Here is an 18179-nt window from a genome sequence, read left to right as displayed (position 1 = left end):
CTGCTATATTGGTAGTTGTTATTTAATTTAATCAAATTGATCTGTTTTTTTTTTCTTTTTAAAAAAGATGGCAAAAACACAATTCAAATTCATATCCTCATAACAATAAAGAAAGTTGTAATACAGAAGAGGTTTTAACCTTTTTGTGGCAGTATTTGGTTATTATTACAATAACTTAATACAGAATACTAGTTCAAAAAATATTATTATTTCTGACAGGTATTTATTACTATTAGAGACAAAAGTAATTAATTAAAAATAATAAAAAGAGAGAAAAATTGCACTCTATCTTGCTATCTTCCATTTTCTATTTTTCCACTCTTTTTCTGCTATTTCTCTCTGCATTCTTTCACTTCTTCCTTTGCTCACTGCATTCTCTCTCTCTCTCTCTCTCTCTAACCTAGTTCTACATTTTTCACTCACAAGTTTCTATCTTTAAGCTCATATTGCTCTTCATCACATAACTTCTCTGATCTGTATCTTCACTTTCTTTGACCCAGATCAAATTTTTGACCTTTTTTCCCTCTCTGTTTATGCTTTCCTTCTAGCCATTCATAAAAAACCGCTGCTCCCATCTGGGTTTATCCTCTTTCTGGATTTTTCTTATCTGATTTTGTGAAATGGGTTGTCTTTGTTATGCAGAAAATTGATTCAAGATAGGAGGTCAGCTTCATTTCTCTTCTTCTTTGTCTCTTACTTCATCAATCTCAATTCTGTGTAAATCTATAATGTTATTGCTTACTTTTTCTCGTTCTTTCTTTCTTTCCTTTTTTTCTATTCTGATGTTTATCTTCTTTTTGTTTTGATCCTTTTGATAAACTGGGAAAGTGGCTTGAATTCCTCTTTCTTGTTAGATTTCTTGTTGTTTGGAAGCAGAGCAGTTTATGAAGTCTGTTTTCATGAGCTTGAAATAGATCGAAGTTGAAAAACTTTGAAATATTTTACGCTGTTTACATTAAAATTGAGTTTTGTTATATCTGGGTTTCTCTTAGTTCTTGCCTGAAAGTGAGTCTGGCTTCATTTGTTCGGTTTAGGATTAGGTGATCCGCGGCGTGGTTCAGTTTGTTGGTAAGGAAAATGATTTCAATGCGATGCAATGTTTTCACTGTTTGATGCGTTTGCAATTTTTCTTTGGTGAAAGTTAAGATAACTTGGTCCTTTGGTTGGTTCTTCCGAAATTGGTTATTAAGAATTTCTGAAATAGTGTTTATGCATATTTTTTTGCTGATTATTGAATAAAGGAATCATCGAATTATCCTCTGGAATGAGTTTTCCAAACGGTGTTTAAGTTATTGGCTCACATCAGAATTCAACTGATGCATTCTGTATTTGATCCTTAAGTAGTAAAAAACTGAAGAGAAGTTATAATTTCAAACTTGGCTTCTGTTAATTTTGGTTTAGTACAAACAAATAATCGATGCAAGCAAGTGATACTCAAAACACAAAAGTGTATGTGATCAAGAATTGGTTTCAAGTAGCACATCACTCAGAATTTGTTTGAGTTATATGATCTTTGTTTGGCCTTTGAAGTATAGTTGTTTTATCTGCGCAGAATTTTGGTAGAGAAATTTTAGTTCATTTTTGTCAACAAGGGCTTTTAGCTATGGGTAGAGGCAGAGGAAAAGGGAAGAAGCAATCTGTTATAGCCGAGGATCCTGGAAGTGAAGAGGATAATAAAGTCCCAGCTTACAGAAGAAGAGGAAGACCTCTGAAGCCACTGACTGATGAGATTGAAGAAGTGGAAGTAACTGAAATTATAGAGAAAGATGAGGAGAATGTGAAGGGTAATGGCTCTACCAATGAGTTGAAAACTCAACCTATCACAATAAATAAAAGGAAAAGGAAGAGATCTACACAGGTTAAAGAAAAGATAGATCCCATGAAAGATGACAATGGCATCCTAGCAAAGTCAGGCCCTGATGATTCAATAAAGTCCACCGGATTCCGGCAGAACGGTAGCCGGCGTAAGAACAAGCCTCGCCGTGCTGCTGAGGCCGGGGTAGATTGCAAGTGAGCAGCAAGGTTGTGTGATGAAAGTTCTGTTCTGAAAAGCCCTTGGAGTTGATGGAGTTTTGTTATCACCAGAGACAGGGTTTGTTTGATTGTGTAAGGCTTGTTATGGTTGCTTGTTATTGCTCATTTTGTTCTTTGTAACTCCCATATGCTATTTCTGATATTAATTTTGATGATTCATATCAGACTGTGCTCTTTAGTCTTCTATAAAACTGTTGCCAAAAGAAAAGTCTGAAAAATTTTGTAGATATTATTTTTCATCATTGTTAGGCTCATAAAGGGGTTTGTTTCTCACTTCTTTCAAATGAACAATGTTCTTTTGTTGATAGATACATTTTGTTTCATCCACAAGCATGTATGTGTGTGATGTCAAGTAATGTTGAATGGTCCAATGGCACTTAAAATTTCTACAACTTTTGTGAACAATGAGCCTCAATGTCCTCCAATGTTGCATTGAAGTTTTCAACATAAAGGCTCTCACACGTCTATCTGGTGAACTAGTTATGATCAGAGATTGTGGTTTTGAGTGTTATTTTAGTTTGAGAGGAGGAAGAAGCATAGGTATGTGTAGCAACATGCATTTATAGAAGACAATGAGAGGAAGTAGGAAGATTAGAGCATAAGAAAGGAAGAAAAGAAAAGAAAGGAATGGGTACATGTGATGATTGTGATCGATCAGGAGTAAAGCTGAGAAAAGCATGATGATGTTGATATATAGGTATCCTTTTTTTGTAGAGAGTGAATCCCCAAACAAGGCCTAAGCTAGTGTTTGATCTTGTTGGTTGACTTGTTTGGAAGCTATAGACCTGCAATCTCTTTTATGAGCTTTGGTCTTGTCTTATTTCTTTTTCTCTCTTTTGGTACATAACTTAGAGTTCTGTCAATTCTCACACATGCAGGGTTAGGAAAAAGATTTTCGACACCAACAACTACAATTTAGTATAATTTTTATAAGTCAATTATTTGAATATAAATAACATAAATTGATTAACCTATATAATAGTATGCTTTACTGGTATACTTAGGACCTTCTAAAAAAGTGTTTGAATTGAATTAGAATTGAATAAAGTTTAAGCCCCGCCTAAAATGTCTTATGATAATTAAATAAGTGAAGTTGAAGTCAAAATCTTGAAATGTGTAGACCCACCTATCTTATTTGATTAATGGGTTATTGCAGGTGCAAATGAAAATGTGCATTTTTAAATAACATGAGGGTTTAGGGTCTGTAAGAAATTTTTTCGCATAGAAATACATAGAGTTTTTTTTTTTTTTTTCATTTTTCAAGCATATTCATTTCGCAACTTTGATATCATCATCTTAATAATAACGTAACAATAAAAACTTTCATTTATTTCATAAATATTCAAAATAAACAAAAACTGTCCAATTCAAATCATTTAAAATATATTTTAATTCTATATATCGTTCTTTAAAATATATTAAATATATTAATAGATACTGATTTTGATAATTTTAAATATATTACAAAAAATTTAAGGTATAACATCGATGTATTTTAATGAGCACACAAAATCACATAAAAAATCTCTAGAAAATATGGACTAGTTAAAAATCCAACTAAATTCTTTCTTAATACAACAGGTACATTGGGAATGAATACATGTTTATGTAAAGTCATATTTTCTTTTTAAACCTTAAATAGTTGTTTGACTTTTATTTCATAAACATGAGGTTTAATCTTCATCTACTTATAAAACTTTTTTAAGGCTAATTTAGTCAAGATTCTAGCCAAACTTGTGTTTAAATATAAACGTAGAAGACCTTTGAATGCAAGTTAACAAGCCTAAAACTTTAAACAAGTTAACAAGTATTTGATAAAAATTTAACAGAAAAATTATAAATTTTATTATTTATATTTACTTATTATAGATTGATTTACCACGTTTGAAAAAATTATTTTAACGATGTAATATTTTTATTTTGTTGGATAAACTTTCAAGAATTCTTAAATTGTTTTATCTAATAAATAAGCATTAATGTATGTTAGGTTGGGTTATAAAACCTGACATATTTGACCTGACACTAACACTAGACTCTTACGTACTTACGAGTCGATTCACTTCGTATGGTTTATGTTTACAATTTTATTTTATCATTATATATATATAGTAAAAGAAAAATAATATAGAGGTGAATAAAATAAAATAATATACTTCGAATTATATTGGTACAAAATAATAGACTAACTTATTAATTTTATCCTCAATTTTGAGGATAAAATATTTGATATTTTAATTTAAATTTTATAAATGTTTTTATTCTTATGAAATTTTATTTGATATTTTAATTTAAATTTTATATGATTATAATTTCTTTTTAAATATTTGATACTGAAAAATTAACTCTTCTTTTAATATTAAATATCGGATAATATTAAGTTTTCTTTACCGTAATTTTTTATTATTTTATAAAAGAGTTAATTATGTTTTTAATCTTTAAACTTTGATGCAAAATTGGAATTTGTTTCAGTCTGAAACTTTAATACATTTTTATAAATTTTAAAATGAATGGATATAATCATTTTAACCTAATTACACTAAATTTTATTGACATGTCAAACACATTTCCCAACAAATATTGAAGCGGAAACATGTAATAACTCAAATACTAGCATGAAACGTGTATGGCACATAAAAAAAGTTGAATGTAATTTGGTTAAAAGAACTATATCCACTTATTTTGAAAGTTCGAGGACTACAATATATCAAAGTTTTGGACATGACGAATTCCAATTTCGCATTAAAGTTTAAGACTAAAAACATACTTAACTCCCCACTCCGCCATCACACCATCCCTAATTGTTCGTTTGAGTTAAATATATAGGTATGAATTATTCATTTAATTAAACATTTTAACAACTTTCAATATAAAATAATGTATCTAAAATAATATAAATATTGTTTAAATACCTTTTTTGTTTTAATTTTTGTTAAGTTTTGTCAAATAAATTCTACTTTATTTTTGTGCTCAAATATGTCCCATTTTTCATCAAATTTGTTCAATTTGGTTCTTTTTTGCTAACATTATTTAAATATCATGAATAGTGACTATCACATATCACTTCGTGGATTTTTATTTTATTTTATAATTTTTTTAAATGTTCACTTGTCAACCCAACAATGTGTTATGTGCCACATGCCAAAGTCAATGTTTTATATTCAATTTAGCGCCTATATTTGTTATTTTTGTTCAATTTAATCTCAATTTTTCTTAACATGAACCAATTTTATCCCTCTCCAAATTAAAATCAAATTTAATTTTTATATTAAAATTCACATTTTTTTTATTAAATATATTAAAATTCACATCATTATAACTTTTATATAAAAATTAAATTTAGTCCCAATTTCGAGAGAGACAAAATTGCTCAAATTTAAACAACATTGGGATTAAATTGAACAAAAATAACAAATATCAAATACAGGAACTAAATTAAATATAAAACATTGGTTCTGACACGTAACACACGTGACTGAGTTGACACATGAACATTTAAAAAAAATAAAAAAATATTAAAAATATTAAAAAATTAAAAAAAGTATAAAAATAAAAATAAAAAATAAAAAAAACTACAAAGTGAAATATAACCAACAATATTAGCCAAAGAATTCCTATTTGAACAAAAAACAATTAAGATTGATTTAACAAAATTTAACGAAAATCGAGAAAAAAACATATTTTAACTTATAAATATCAATAACAAGTTTAATATTAAAATAAACATATTTATTCCTTTAGTTTGAGTGATAATATAGAAATTAACATATTAGGAAAACTTGTACGAAGTATTATTTGTGGATTATCAGACAAAATAAAAATTAAAACAAATAAATTAACTAATTTAAACACTGTTGCATATTTATTAATTATATTTTTTACTTTGACATTTGAGGTTAATTTAGATTTGGTCTTATAAATTTGTAAAAAGAAGTTTATCTTAAATCTAAAAAATTACATTATTTACCAAGTAAAAATTAAGTTAATACATTTGAAATTTGAAATTTTGAAATCTGAAGGTAAGTATACAGTTTTAAATTTACTCAATTACTTGAATAAATATGCTATTATAAAAATAAAATCATAATTAGTATACCCAAAATAATATTTACTTATCTAGGAGATTCTCTCTTTTGTGTCCACATTTTAAAATACCAGTTTTATCCTTTAAAATACAATTATTTATTAAATATTTAAAAATTGACCGTTATTTTTATAAACATATTTTTTCTATTTATGAACAATTATTCTCTCATCTTTTCTTATATACTTCACTTTATTATATACTTTACTTTATTTTTAATAAATATAATTTTATTTTCTTTATTAACTTAATAACATTATATTATCATCACCTAATAATATAATATCACGCATATTTAAAAAATGCATACACACAGTCACGACGCTAGTATAAAATAATGGGCTTAGTATTAAAAAATCGTTACTCTTTCTTTTGAGTAATATAAAAGAAAATATGTTAAGAAAACTTAAACGTATTAGTATTTCCGAGTTATATATTGTTTGTGAAATATGTAAAGCCGTCAAAATAGATTATAACCCACGAGCCAACCTGGCTCATCACGAGTTGGAGCCGGGTTGGGTTGAAAAATACAAATTTTAGTACAAGTTAAAAATAAATCCAACCCATTAAGAACCCGACTCATTTGAGTTGAATCCGTGATGAACCGGGTTGGCTCACCAACCCGCCAATAAATTTTAAATATTAAATTTATATATATATATATATATATATATATATATATATATATATATATATATTAAAAAAATAAAGCCCTAAACCTAAATGCTATAAAATTAGGTTTTGAACTAACAAGTACCATTATTGTTAGTACTGTAAAATTAATTTAATTATTTAATACTTAATCTTTTAATATTATTAGTTAATATTCTTTGTTTCTTGTTTTATTTTAGATGGGGATAAAGAAGATGCTTCAAGAGATGAAAATGTTTTGGATTTATCCATTCAAGACTCTAATACTATAATTTGATAAGTAACAAGAATGATTTGATGTTAGATAGTAATTTATATTTTTGTGATTTTGGTTTGTATTTGGAGTTTAACATAATTTGAGATTTTATTTGGATTGTATTGAAATTTATTTAGATTTTAATCATAATTATAATTTAATTTTATTGGGATTGAAGAAAAAAATTGTGTTTTTTTTTTAATTAAGTGAGCCAGTGAACCAACCCGTTTAACCCACTAACCCGTGGTGGGTCGGGTCAGGTTCTAATTTTTTTGGTTCGCTAATAAGTGAGTCGGGTTTGGTTGACCCACTAAGTGACTAACCCGTCGTGGGCCGAGCCGGATTGGATCGGATGACCCGTTTTGATAGTTCTAGAATTATGTTTACTGCTCTTAATTTAAGTTTTTAAATGTTTAATAGAATAATCCTTTTATTTACTACGTAATATAAAAAAATTATTTTCTTTATTTTATTATTATTAATTTTTCTTTTATTTTAAAAACTTTTTTGTTTCATTTAAATAATTTTTGTTATTTCTTAACCATGGACTAGGGTGATATTTAATTTTTTTTAGATTGCTAAGGTATTTTCACCTTATTATATTCTTATATTTGTTTTTCTTTGTACGATTTCATTCAATAGTCTCTTAAATTATTTTTAAGACATATTTTTTCAGTTTTTAAATATTTTTATAATATAAAATACTATTTTGATATTTTTTATATAATTATTTTTTCTCTAACTATTATCATACGTGTAATTTTATCATTATAATTGAATAAATAAATTTTATTTACCATAATATAATAATTTAATGTAATTGTCATGAATTTTTTTATATTATTCAATTTATTAATTTTTTTTTATCTTAACATATTTTGAAATTTCAGGATTATTTAGATTCGATAAGAAACCTTTTTGAAAATTTAGTTGCTAAAATATAAAGTAATTATATATATATATATATATATATATATATATATATATAAAAGATAACATAAATTATCTCTATATGTTTTTAGATATTGGTATAATGGGTTTGTCATACAAACAATAAGTATAATATATAAAAAATAATGATATCATAATAAAACAACTCTAACTCAATCAATTTATCACAGTAATAGATTGATAATTCGATTCGGTTCATCCTGATTTCATCACAGACACATATATAACCTTTTCAATAAGTACCATTATGACTCATCATAAACTTGTTAATAATTAATGATAAATGTAAAATTTGGTCTTATGTGATCACCTAAATGTGTGATTGATGTATCCTAAGCCTTTAAACCAAGTTGTTCAAATAGTGTTCTCCATAGTGCGTCCTTTTGTATATCTATCAAAAATATTTCTCTTGCAAAACAACTGCTTTCTTCTCATATTCTCAAGTTAATTTTTTTAACATCATGATTTTGTACCATCGGAACAAACTCTTTTTCAACTCATTCAATAATTTCTTAAGACATACATTGTAATAAATTTTTCATTTTGCTAAAAAAAATTACGGAGGAAAAATATTTATAACAAATTTTTCATTAATTTGCAAAAAAACAACGAAAGAAACAATTTATAGTTTCTTCATAATAAAATAACTACAAATTTACTATAATATATATTTATAGTTAATCTCTCATTAATCTCTCACTAATTTGCGATAAAATAATAAATAAATAAAATTATAATTTATTCGTAACAAAATAACTACAAATTTACTAGAAAATATATTTGTAGTTAATCTTTCTAATTAAAATTATACTAAAATTAATATAATTTTATTTATTTTTAATTTAAATATTTTAAAATTACTTTTTAAAACATCATCGTATATATTAAAATATAAATATTAATAAATAAATTAAAATATATAATAAAATAAGACAGGAAATTGGATATAAAATTTTAATTTTAGTAAAAGAATTATAAGTTTAAGAAAAATATAAATTAAAGAAAGAGATAGCTTGATATATACTTTAACTAAAAATGGTTATCATTTTTTATTTACTAAAACAGCCTAAAAAAATATTAAAATTGTTTTCTACTTTTTTATTTAGATTTCTCTATTTAGAAAGTATGTTTTTTAATTTTTTTGAAAGAGATGAACCAGTAAAGTCTTTGTGCCCTTCTCTCGCATTTTCAAACACTTCAAACATTCACTTTCTTCTTCTTGTCCTAGGTTTTCACTATTTCGGACCTTCATTTTCTTAAGGTTTAATTCAATTGCAGATTTCAATTACACTAATTCATTCTTCTATTATCTTTACTAACTTCTAATTTTCGTTTTTCTTCTTCCTCGTTTGTGTTTTCGATCATCCCCGTTCACTATCTATCCCTTCTCCTCACTCACACTCCAACCCCCTAGTTGTAGGTACGTAATTTCCTCATCTCATAAATTTTCCTTTCTCCTTCAATTTTCCATTTCCATGTCTTATTATACTCATCGTCTCAATTTCCAAGGAGAACACTCTTTTCAGTAATGGGACTAGGGTTTTTTCGATATTGAAGGTGAAAGAAGCTAACATCATGTATTTTAAGTTTTAGGATTTTCATTCAGAAAACTATTTTAGGGTTTAGGTAGTGATTGAATCATTGTTTCCATTATTGTGTTATAATCACGATGTTGAATAACAAATTCCAATTTAGTCTCTTCAGAAACAAATTGGATGTTTCCTAACTAACAAAGTTTAAGGGAATTTCAACCCATAATCTTTATAGTTTGGATGTTTAGATTTTGGATAATACATTTGAATCAACTGAATGTTTCTATCAAACATTTTTTTCTTTGTTTAGTTATAAATAAACTATTCACTATTAGGACAAAAAAAAAAACCCAAAATTTGTTTTGTGAAGTTCATATGTCAAGTTTCTATCATATGTGAAAATATGTGTAATTCTCTAAAAAGATTTCGAAGATTCCTTTTGTTCATATGTACTTATTTATTTAATATTAATTAATTAATGTGTGATGCTAATATGTTATTACTTTTTAATTTGTTATATTTCTTTCCATGGATTTTTAATTTGTTATATCAAAGTAAAGGAATAAAATATTTTGTTTAGAAAAGTATAAAGAAAAAAATGATAAATTCAAGGAACTAAAATTTGAATTTTATGATGTGTGACACCAATTTGAAGTGACTTTTATCTCTATTGAATTTTTTGATACAATGTTTTTGAGTAGATTTTTATTTTGAGACCAACTATAAGTACAATGAGACCTGATAAAGGATGGATGTTGCGAAGAAATGATTAATTTGGTAGTGTTATTGAGGAATTCAGAAATGACATTGATGACTTCATTCAAATAGCTAAAAGAGATCTGAAATTGGTTGATGTAACATGATACATATCAAGTCCATGAGGAAAATGTGGGAATAGTTATTGGGATATATCATTTAACGTTGAAGAGCACTTGTATCACCATGGATTTATGGATGGTTATAAATGCATGTCTTAATCATTGTATACTATATTACAAATAATTACGACAAATTAACTACAGATTAGTGAGAACAAAATTATGACAAATTAGCTACAGAATAACATGAACATAATTGCGATAAATTAGCTACGTATTTGTAAGAATAGAATTGTGACAAATTAGCTTCAGATTAGCGAGAACAAAATTGCGACAAATCCGCTACAGATTATCAGGAATAGAATTGCAACAATTAACTACGGATTAACGAGAACAAAATTGCGACAAATTAACTACGAATTAGCGAAAATAAATTGTGAAAAATAGTTATGAATTAGAGAGAACAAAATTGTGAAAAATTAACCACAAATTAACGATAAAAAAATCGCAACAAATAAGCTGCAAACTTATGAGAACAAATTTGCAAGAAAGTAACTACAAATTAGTTAGAATTTATAAAACTTTATGATTTCAAATAACGAGGGATTAAGGATGGATTAATTACATAATAACAAAAAATTATATCTTTCTTTAATTAACTACTTAGATGTAGCTTTAGAGCATTTCGTGACAATTTGATAATTAATCTGTCACAAAATTCATTAACGAAGGATCAACTAAGGAATAGTTAGAAAATATTTTGTAACTATAATATGAATTTTTTTTTGTAGCGATAGATTTTCTTTTTTTCATAATCATCAACAACCTTGAAGTTATTCCAATGTAAATAGTCTCCCCCAAATGTTGACGTAGAAAGATTGCCTTGGAATCCAATTGTTGAAACTCAATATTATATTATTAACAATTAACATCAAATTCATGAAAAGTATTTTATCTCACTTGAGATAATATTATTATAATAAATCACCTACCCTTGGACAAAATATTCACCACCAGTTTTTGTGAATCTTTCCTTCTGCACACCTAATATTCCTTCCTTTTTTGTTAATGTCTACTTACATTCAATCACTCTATGATTTTTAAGTAGGTCCACTTGTATCATGTGTGATTCCTCTCCAAAAGTTCTAGCTCTTCTTTTTGTGGAATGTTGTAATTGTTGACTTTGTATACTCTTGTTTGAAGTTTATTGGGTTTTGAGTCTACATAATTAATAATATTTGGAGTTCTTAGACTTAACAATAGATTAGTCTTAGCAAGAGATTAAGAGGGTTTGCTACAAGTGGCTTTGTGTATCTGTGTTTGTAATAATAAGGATTGAGGAAGAGATCGTATATATATATATGACCATTACTAAAAGAGATAAATAACGAGAAAAAGCACAAAAATAACATAACAAGGAGGAAACATTATATTAATTAACCTTGAAAAGAAAAAGATTATTGTGTTTGCGTCTATTATAGTTTATCATATATACACATCTTAAAGAAACAATTTTTTTTTTTTTAAATGTAAACAGTACGTAAAATTAACTTATTTTGGATAATGTCATATATCGTTGTTGTAAAGTTACTTTGTATATGATATGCTTTTACGGAGGAGAAGGTGTGCCAATGAATTAAATGCGTATATACCATTTTGTTTTTTCATCACTGTAACCATAACAAATAACAACAGTAACATAGTGGCTCATATTTTAGACAATATTTTTTCAACAGTAAAATGATTTTCTTGCCTCCTATCTAATTCACTTTTTTTTTATTCAACTAAAAAAAAAATCTTCTCTATTTCTTAATTATTTTTTTCATTTTAATAACTTAACACAATTTTCTTTTACCTATTACTTTACTACACACCATGTCCATCACTGATAAGGATGAAGTCAAATTGATTTAAACACGTGATACAATTGACACACAGAATTTCATTGAGCCCCACTGTACCATCACGGCGAGTTATTAAATTTGGTAACCTTAAGAGCCTTTCACTTGAGTGGATGAATAAGAGGAATATAAATTGGATTGTTCGGATCGGATATAAAAGTGAATTGTGTGTTGTATTTTTAAGAAATTTTGAGGTATTTGTGAGTGAATAGAAGTAAAATATATGGAAGTTTATTAGTAATTTAATTGATGTGATATATTAAAAAGATATTTTAATAGAGGTAAAATATAGATTATTATATTATCCATAATGTAATAAGTTGCATAAATTATTATTTGTATGAGTTATAATTATTTTGTTACTTTTTTTACTACTAAAATTGAAAGAAATAAATTATAAAAATTAATAAAATAATATATTTTTTTCATAGTATATTGTAATAAATATGTTCAGTTACCGAGTGGATCGATTCTAACGAACGAAGATCGTATCCGATGAGTAGGGAATTGGATCTGCACACAAGGGATCTAATCACTCTCTCCAACTTCACCCATTCCTCCAAGCTAATGTTGGATTTGATCTTGTATGTTGGGATTGGTTCCAACAATCACGGATATTAATCCTCTTAACCATGCTACATTGCAGCATGTGAATAAAACATAACCCAGGGTAAAATGATCTTCATTTCACTAATCTTTCAAACATGCTTGTATTACGTGAGATCGCAAAAATGATGTATCTCGCTAATCGTTGCTTTCGCTCGCCCTTAATTCAACGCAAACGAACGTCAAAATCACCTAATTCATCTTTTCTTTTTCTCTCAAACAGGAAATGAATTGAAGCGAACATAACATAAGGGTTGGGTAAAAAAATTCAATTTTCTTGATCTAATTTACTTCTTCTTCGATCTAATCTATTTTATTAAAAAATCCTAATCTATTTTATTAAAAATTCAATCCATTTAAAAATTATTTTATTAAATCTGAATTATTTAAAAATTTCAATTTGATCTACATTTTATATATTTTATGGATTCAATATCAATTTTCTAAATTTAGATTTTCAAATATGGATAATCCAAATTTTCAATCTAAATTTTTAATTGAGTTAGGTTGAAGGTCAAGATAGACTAGTCCAAATTTGACCAGTTGACACAATTCAAATTTGCTTGCATTTAATAAAATTTGTCCGATAAAAAAATTGACCAAATTCAATTAAGTTGGTCCTCGTTAAAATTTGGTCAAGTCCTCGTAAACTAAATTTGATTGTATTTGACGAAATCGAATCGGACTGAAATTTGACCATAAGCTTATTGTGTATTTTTACCGGTGGGGTAAATTATAAGAGTGATGAAAGCAAGAGTAGTTTTAGTTGATGTTGCGTCGTTATTAATGAGATACTGTGCAGACTCAGATCTTGTCTGTGTGGTGGTAGATAGAAAATGCAGAAAAGCGTTTTTATGAGAAAATGTGGGTGGTTTCATAATCTGCCACGATTCGTGATACTTAACCACTTTGGCATCTTATGTTGGGTTGGTATTGATAATTGCATAGTATGAAAAGTTGCGGATATATTGGTCATCCATTCATAGGACCTACTTCACAAACACTTGGCTGCATTCATGTCTCACTTTTACCATCGACTACTGAATAGGGTAATCATATACTCATACACCTTCTTTATTACGTACTTCTACCCACCTACATGCAACTCATTCAATATATCACTACATTTCCATGCATTTTTTAAATTATTTAAATCGTCTTCGCAGTACATACGTTGCATTGTATGTAGTTTCTTTACGTTTTATTCAATATCAAAAGGGCTAAAACCGTTAGAAACGGAGTATAAGTCTTATCTCTAGTCGATAGTAGATGAAATAGAATGTTCAACAAATTTTATTGGGATAGTCTTTTTTTAAAGAATGACACTGATATCAGGTTAAAAGTAGAGTTTAAGTCTAATTCAATTCCATAAATTACCGTGTAAAGTGATGTTTGTATCACACTTATATATATATATATATATATATATATATATATATATATATATATATATATATATATATATATATATATATTATAAAATTGTCTTATCTTTAGTCAATGTAGAACTTTCAACAAAATCTATTATTACATTCAAAATAATACTATGATTATTTTTCCGTTAGATGAGATTATTAACCAAACTTAAGTTGAAAAAAATTACTTGCAAGAAAACTTAACTTTTCGGCTTAAATTGAAACACACCCATAATTTGGTGTGAGTTGAATTGTAGGGAAGGTGTCTAACAATAATGAGTGATGATGACCTTTTTAATGCATGAGGCAACGTGAGATCTCACTTTCATTAGATATAATAGGTGAATTTATCGTATATAAATACAATTGTAATCTTATAAGTTAATTTCATAAAATTAAATTAAATTTAAAGTCTATTTTAAAAAAAAAAAGAAGATTCAGATTCTACAAAAAAATATTTTAAATCTTTTAGTTTGTATAAAAAATCTTATTCTTAAATCTGTATTATAATTTAAGACCACGGCAATATATTTGGTTTTATGAAATTAAATTAAATTAAACTTTACTTTATCTATATTTCGGTATGCAAACACAAATCATATCCTCTATACCATGTAGTGTGTTTGGTTTTTAAATATTAAGTCTCCCGAAAATAAATTATAACTTTTCTTAACTTTTCAGGTGTTAGAATATAATTTCTTAAAACACAATAAAACATAAAGAGAAATTAACATAAAGTTATAAATGAACGTGGTTTTGATTGATAACTATGAATAGATTAAAATGTTAGAAATAATAATATATTATAGGTTAAAGGATAATTATGGAATTTGTTGAAGATTAATATAAACCTCTTATTATATAATATTGTTTGTTGTTGTAATTAAATATGGGATTATATTTAATGCTGTGATAGAGTATGATCACTCAATCATTAATTCAGTGGATCCCTGAAGCAATGTAAGTTACGATTGAAGCTACATTTGGTTGTTTGTGTGAGAAAGATGTGAAGACAAATTTTGTCTGTTTTTAGACCCCATAAATGCTAAAAGGACATTGAAACACATTATTACATTTAAGTAAGAAAAGAGAGTGAAACATTTCTATATTGTGGCTAAGGGTTGCTCAACTAACATCTTGTATTTGAAATCATGTTTTGTGTGATTTAATGAACTATTACTTGAAAAGTATACTATGGAAATTGGTTTGAAATTAAATTCATTTAAGAAGTGAATGTTTGTTGAAGTTCCAATTTTGTCGGTTATTTAACAGTGTCATTATATGTTTTTTTTTCTTTTTTTCTTAAGTCTCTTTGTGTAATCTTAATATTTGAAAATTTTTAGATGTTTTTATAAATGAGTTCTTTATTGATTATAAAACAATTGAATTATTTTATTGATGATTTTATCATTTGTTTTGATTTGAAAATATAATTATATTGATTTGATTTTGAGCTGTAACTAAAAGAAGGAATGTAATATATGGATAATGATAAATTTTTTTTATCAAAGTTACAATAACTATTTCTATTATAAAACTACCATCATAATAAATAAATATTTTAACTACAAAATTTCACTTAAACTTATATAATTTATTTTAATTATTAATATATATTTTTAAGAAAATCAAATTTAATTTAGAGACGGAGATAAAAAAATATTATAAATTGAAAGAATTTCACTTAAACTTATATAATTTATTTTAATTATTAATATCTTTTTTTTAAGAAAATCAAATTTAATTTAGAGACGGAGATTAAAAATATTATAAATTGAAAGAGATAAAAGATGGTGGATTAAAAGATATAAAAAAGAAAGTCAAATGTAAAACAAAACAAAAAAAAGGGTAATTTGAAATAGTTTTAAGATAATTTTTTTTTTATTTTGTATTTTTCATTGACCTTATTAGGTAGCGACTGTTTGAAAAAAAAAATTAAGACTTTGTTCCTTTGAAGAGATGAATTTTGAAAAGAATGTGAGAATGAATTTGGATATATCTAAGTGTATGGATATGTGTGTTTTTTCAGTAGATTTATAAGGTAAAGTGAGTGAATTTGGAGATAAATTTTATGAGAATCAGTGAATGATTCGAGTAATGTGATAGACAAGACAAAAACAATTATAATAGATAAAATTTTAAAAATACCTAACTACCCTTCTAATAAAAAAAATTAAATAATTTTTAAATAAGTTAAAAATATTATATTTTAATTATTATTAATTATTATATACATATATATATATATATATATATAAACATATAAATAAAATGATAATTTTTTAAACTTAATATAAATAATATAATAATATATAAATGTAATTTTAAATTATATTCTAATGATATTCTGCCGCTGATTATAGGTAGAGTTATTAAGAGGATAAAGTTATTATGACAAATATTTAATAAAATGACACATTTATATTTAAGTTAACTTGGAATAGTTTTACGTTAATTAAATATTATAATCGATAAAAATTGAATATATCTTGTTTTTATAATAACTCACCTTTTTTTTTAAATCAACAAAACTATATATTGATTTAAGTTGGGTGTTTATATTCTATATCATGTATTTAATTTTATAAGATGAAATGTTTTTGTATGTGTGATTAATATTAGTAGACATAATTAAAAATATACGTGAATTAAAAAATAATATATTTTTTAAATTTGTTAAAGTTTACTAAAAAGTACTTATATTTTATCTTTTGAACTGTACGGACCTATGATGCACAGATACGATACGTGTATCGAATACGACACGTATCCGATACGTTGATACATTTATTTTTAAAATAATAAGACACGATATGTGATAGATACATGATATATGAATAATGAAAAGTGTACAATAATTCTTCAAACATAATAAATATATGATTGTTAATGTGTGAATCCAAATTTTATAATTAGAGACCAATTATTTTGGTAATCAAAACCTTGTAGCTAATGTTAGTGACCAATTTAAAAATCAATTTATCATTAAAATTATATTAATTATCAATTTAGATATTAATTATAATTTTTTGAAACTATTTTAGTTGTCAATTTGGTCAGTATATAGTGACTAATTATTTTTTGTCACTAAAATTGGTTACTATTCAAAGATTTTATTGTAGTGTATTACTATTTTATAAACTAGATACTTTATTGATAAATATCGTTAAAGTATCCGACACGTATCGTGTCGGATACGGATACGTGACCGAAGTTGAAGTATCGGTGCATCATAGATACGAACTCATTATTTAATAATTCATTATATTTTAAATTATATTCTTAATCTCATTTAGAAGCTGTACAAATTTTTTTTAATAAAAGTTTAATGAGAAAAGAAAGAATGAAGGTACAACATTTTTATTTAATTTAATTTATATTTTTTGATTGAATTTATTTTTAAGGAATGAAGAGAAAATAAGAAGATATGGAATATCTTGATGTACTTATTTAATTTGAATATTTTTATGTATAATTTTCCTTTTCATTATTTTTGTATTGATTAGGACTCGTTGACGTGACGGTTATGAGGGTACATGTGAGAATGATGACACAGATTATAATTTCTAACTTACAACTATTAACAAACCTAACAATACTTACGAACTAAAACTAAATAGTAGAAAAATTTTCTAAGTACACAAATCAAATTTAAAATATTCATAGAGTTTTTGGGATATGGAACTGTTTGGGAAAATTAAGTGTTTGATATTTATAGTGATGCACTTTGGCGTTACTTAAGCAACCCATAACGCTGACTTGCATTGTACAGTACTTCCAAAACAATGTAAGAGAAGATTGAATGGCATGAGTTTTTTCAATGACATTTAACCATACAAAACGTTAGCAGTACTATTTTGATATTTTCCTTTACTTTGTTGTGCTAGAGAAAATAGGTGCGAAAGGGAAAGACTCTCCACGGCGAGGAAAACGG

The 18179-nt window shown here is 25.9% G+C and overlaps 1 protein-coding gene across 2 annotated transcripts; it reads left to right on the top strand.

Moving 5' to 3' along the window:
* The first annotated feature begins 323 nt into the window (after positions 1–323).
* Positions 324–2259, top strand: LOC114173652 (uncharacterized). Of its 2 annotated transcripts, none has more exons than XM_028058161.2 (2): positions 324–663; positions 1553–2259. In XM_028058161.2, exon 2 carries the CDS (start codon positions 1604–1606, stop codon positions 2012–2014), a length of 411 nt encoding a protein of 136 aa, XP_027913962.1. In that variant the 5' UTR covers positions 324–663; positions 1553–1603; the 3' UTR covers positions 2015–2259. The 2 variants fall into 2 exon arrangements, with proteins under 2 accessions (XP_027913962.1, XP_085528077.1); XM_085671951.1 differs by lacking the exon at positions 324–663 and adding an exon at positions 704–1068.
* Positions 2260–18179: the final 15920 nt, after the last annotated feature.

Source organism: Vigna unguiculata, chromosome 1 (assembly GCF_037176805.1).
Source record: "Vigna unguiculata cultivar grain cowpea cultivar isolate G323 ecotype 2 chromosome 1, ASM3717680v1, whole genome shotgun sequence".
Classification (NCBI taxonomy): Eukaryota; Viridiplantae; Streptophyta; class Magnoliopsida; order Fabales; family Fabaceae; genus Vigna; species Vigna unguiculata.
Note: the sequence above shows the minus strand (reverse complement) of the source record. Positions and strands in the feature narration are given on the sequence as shown.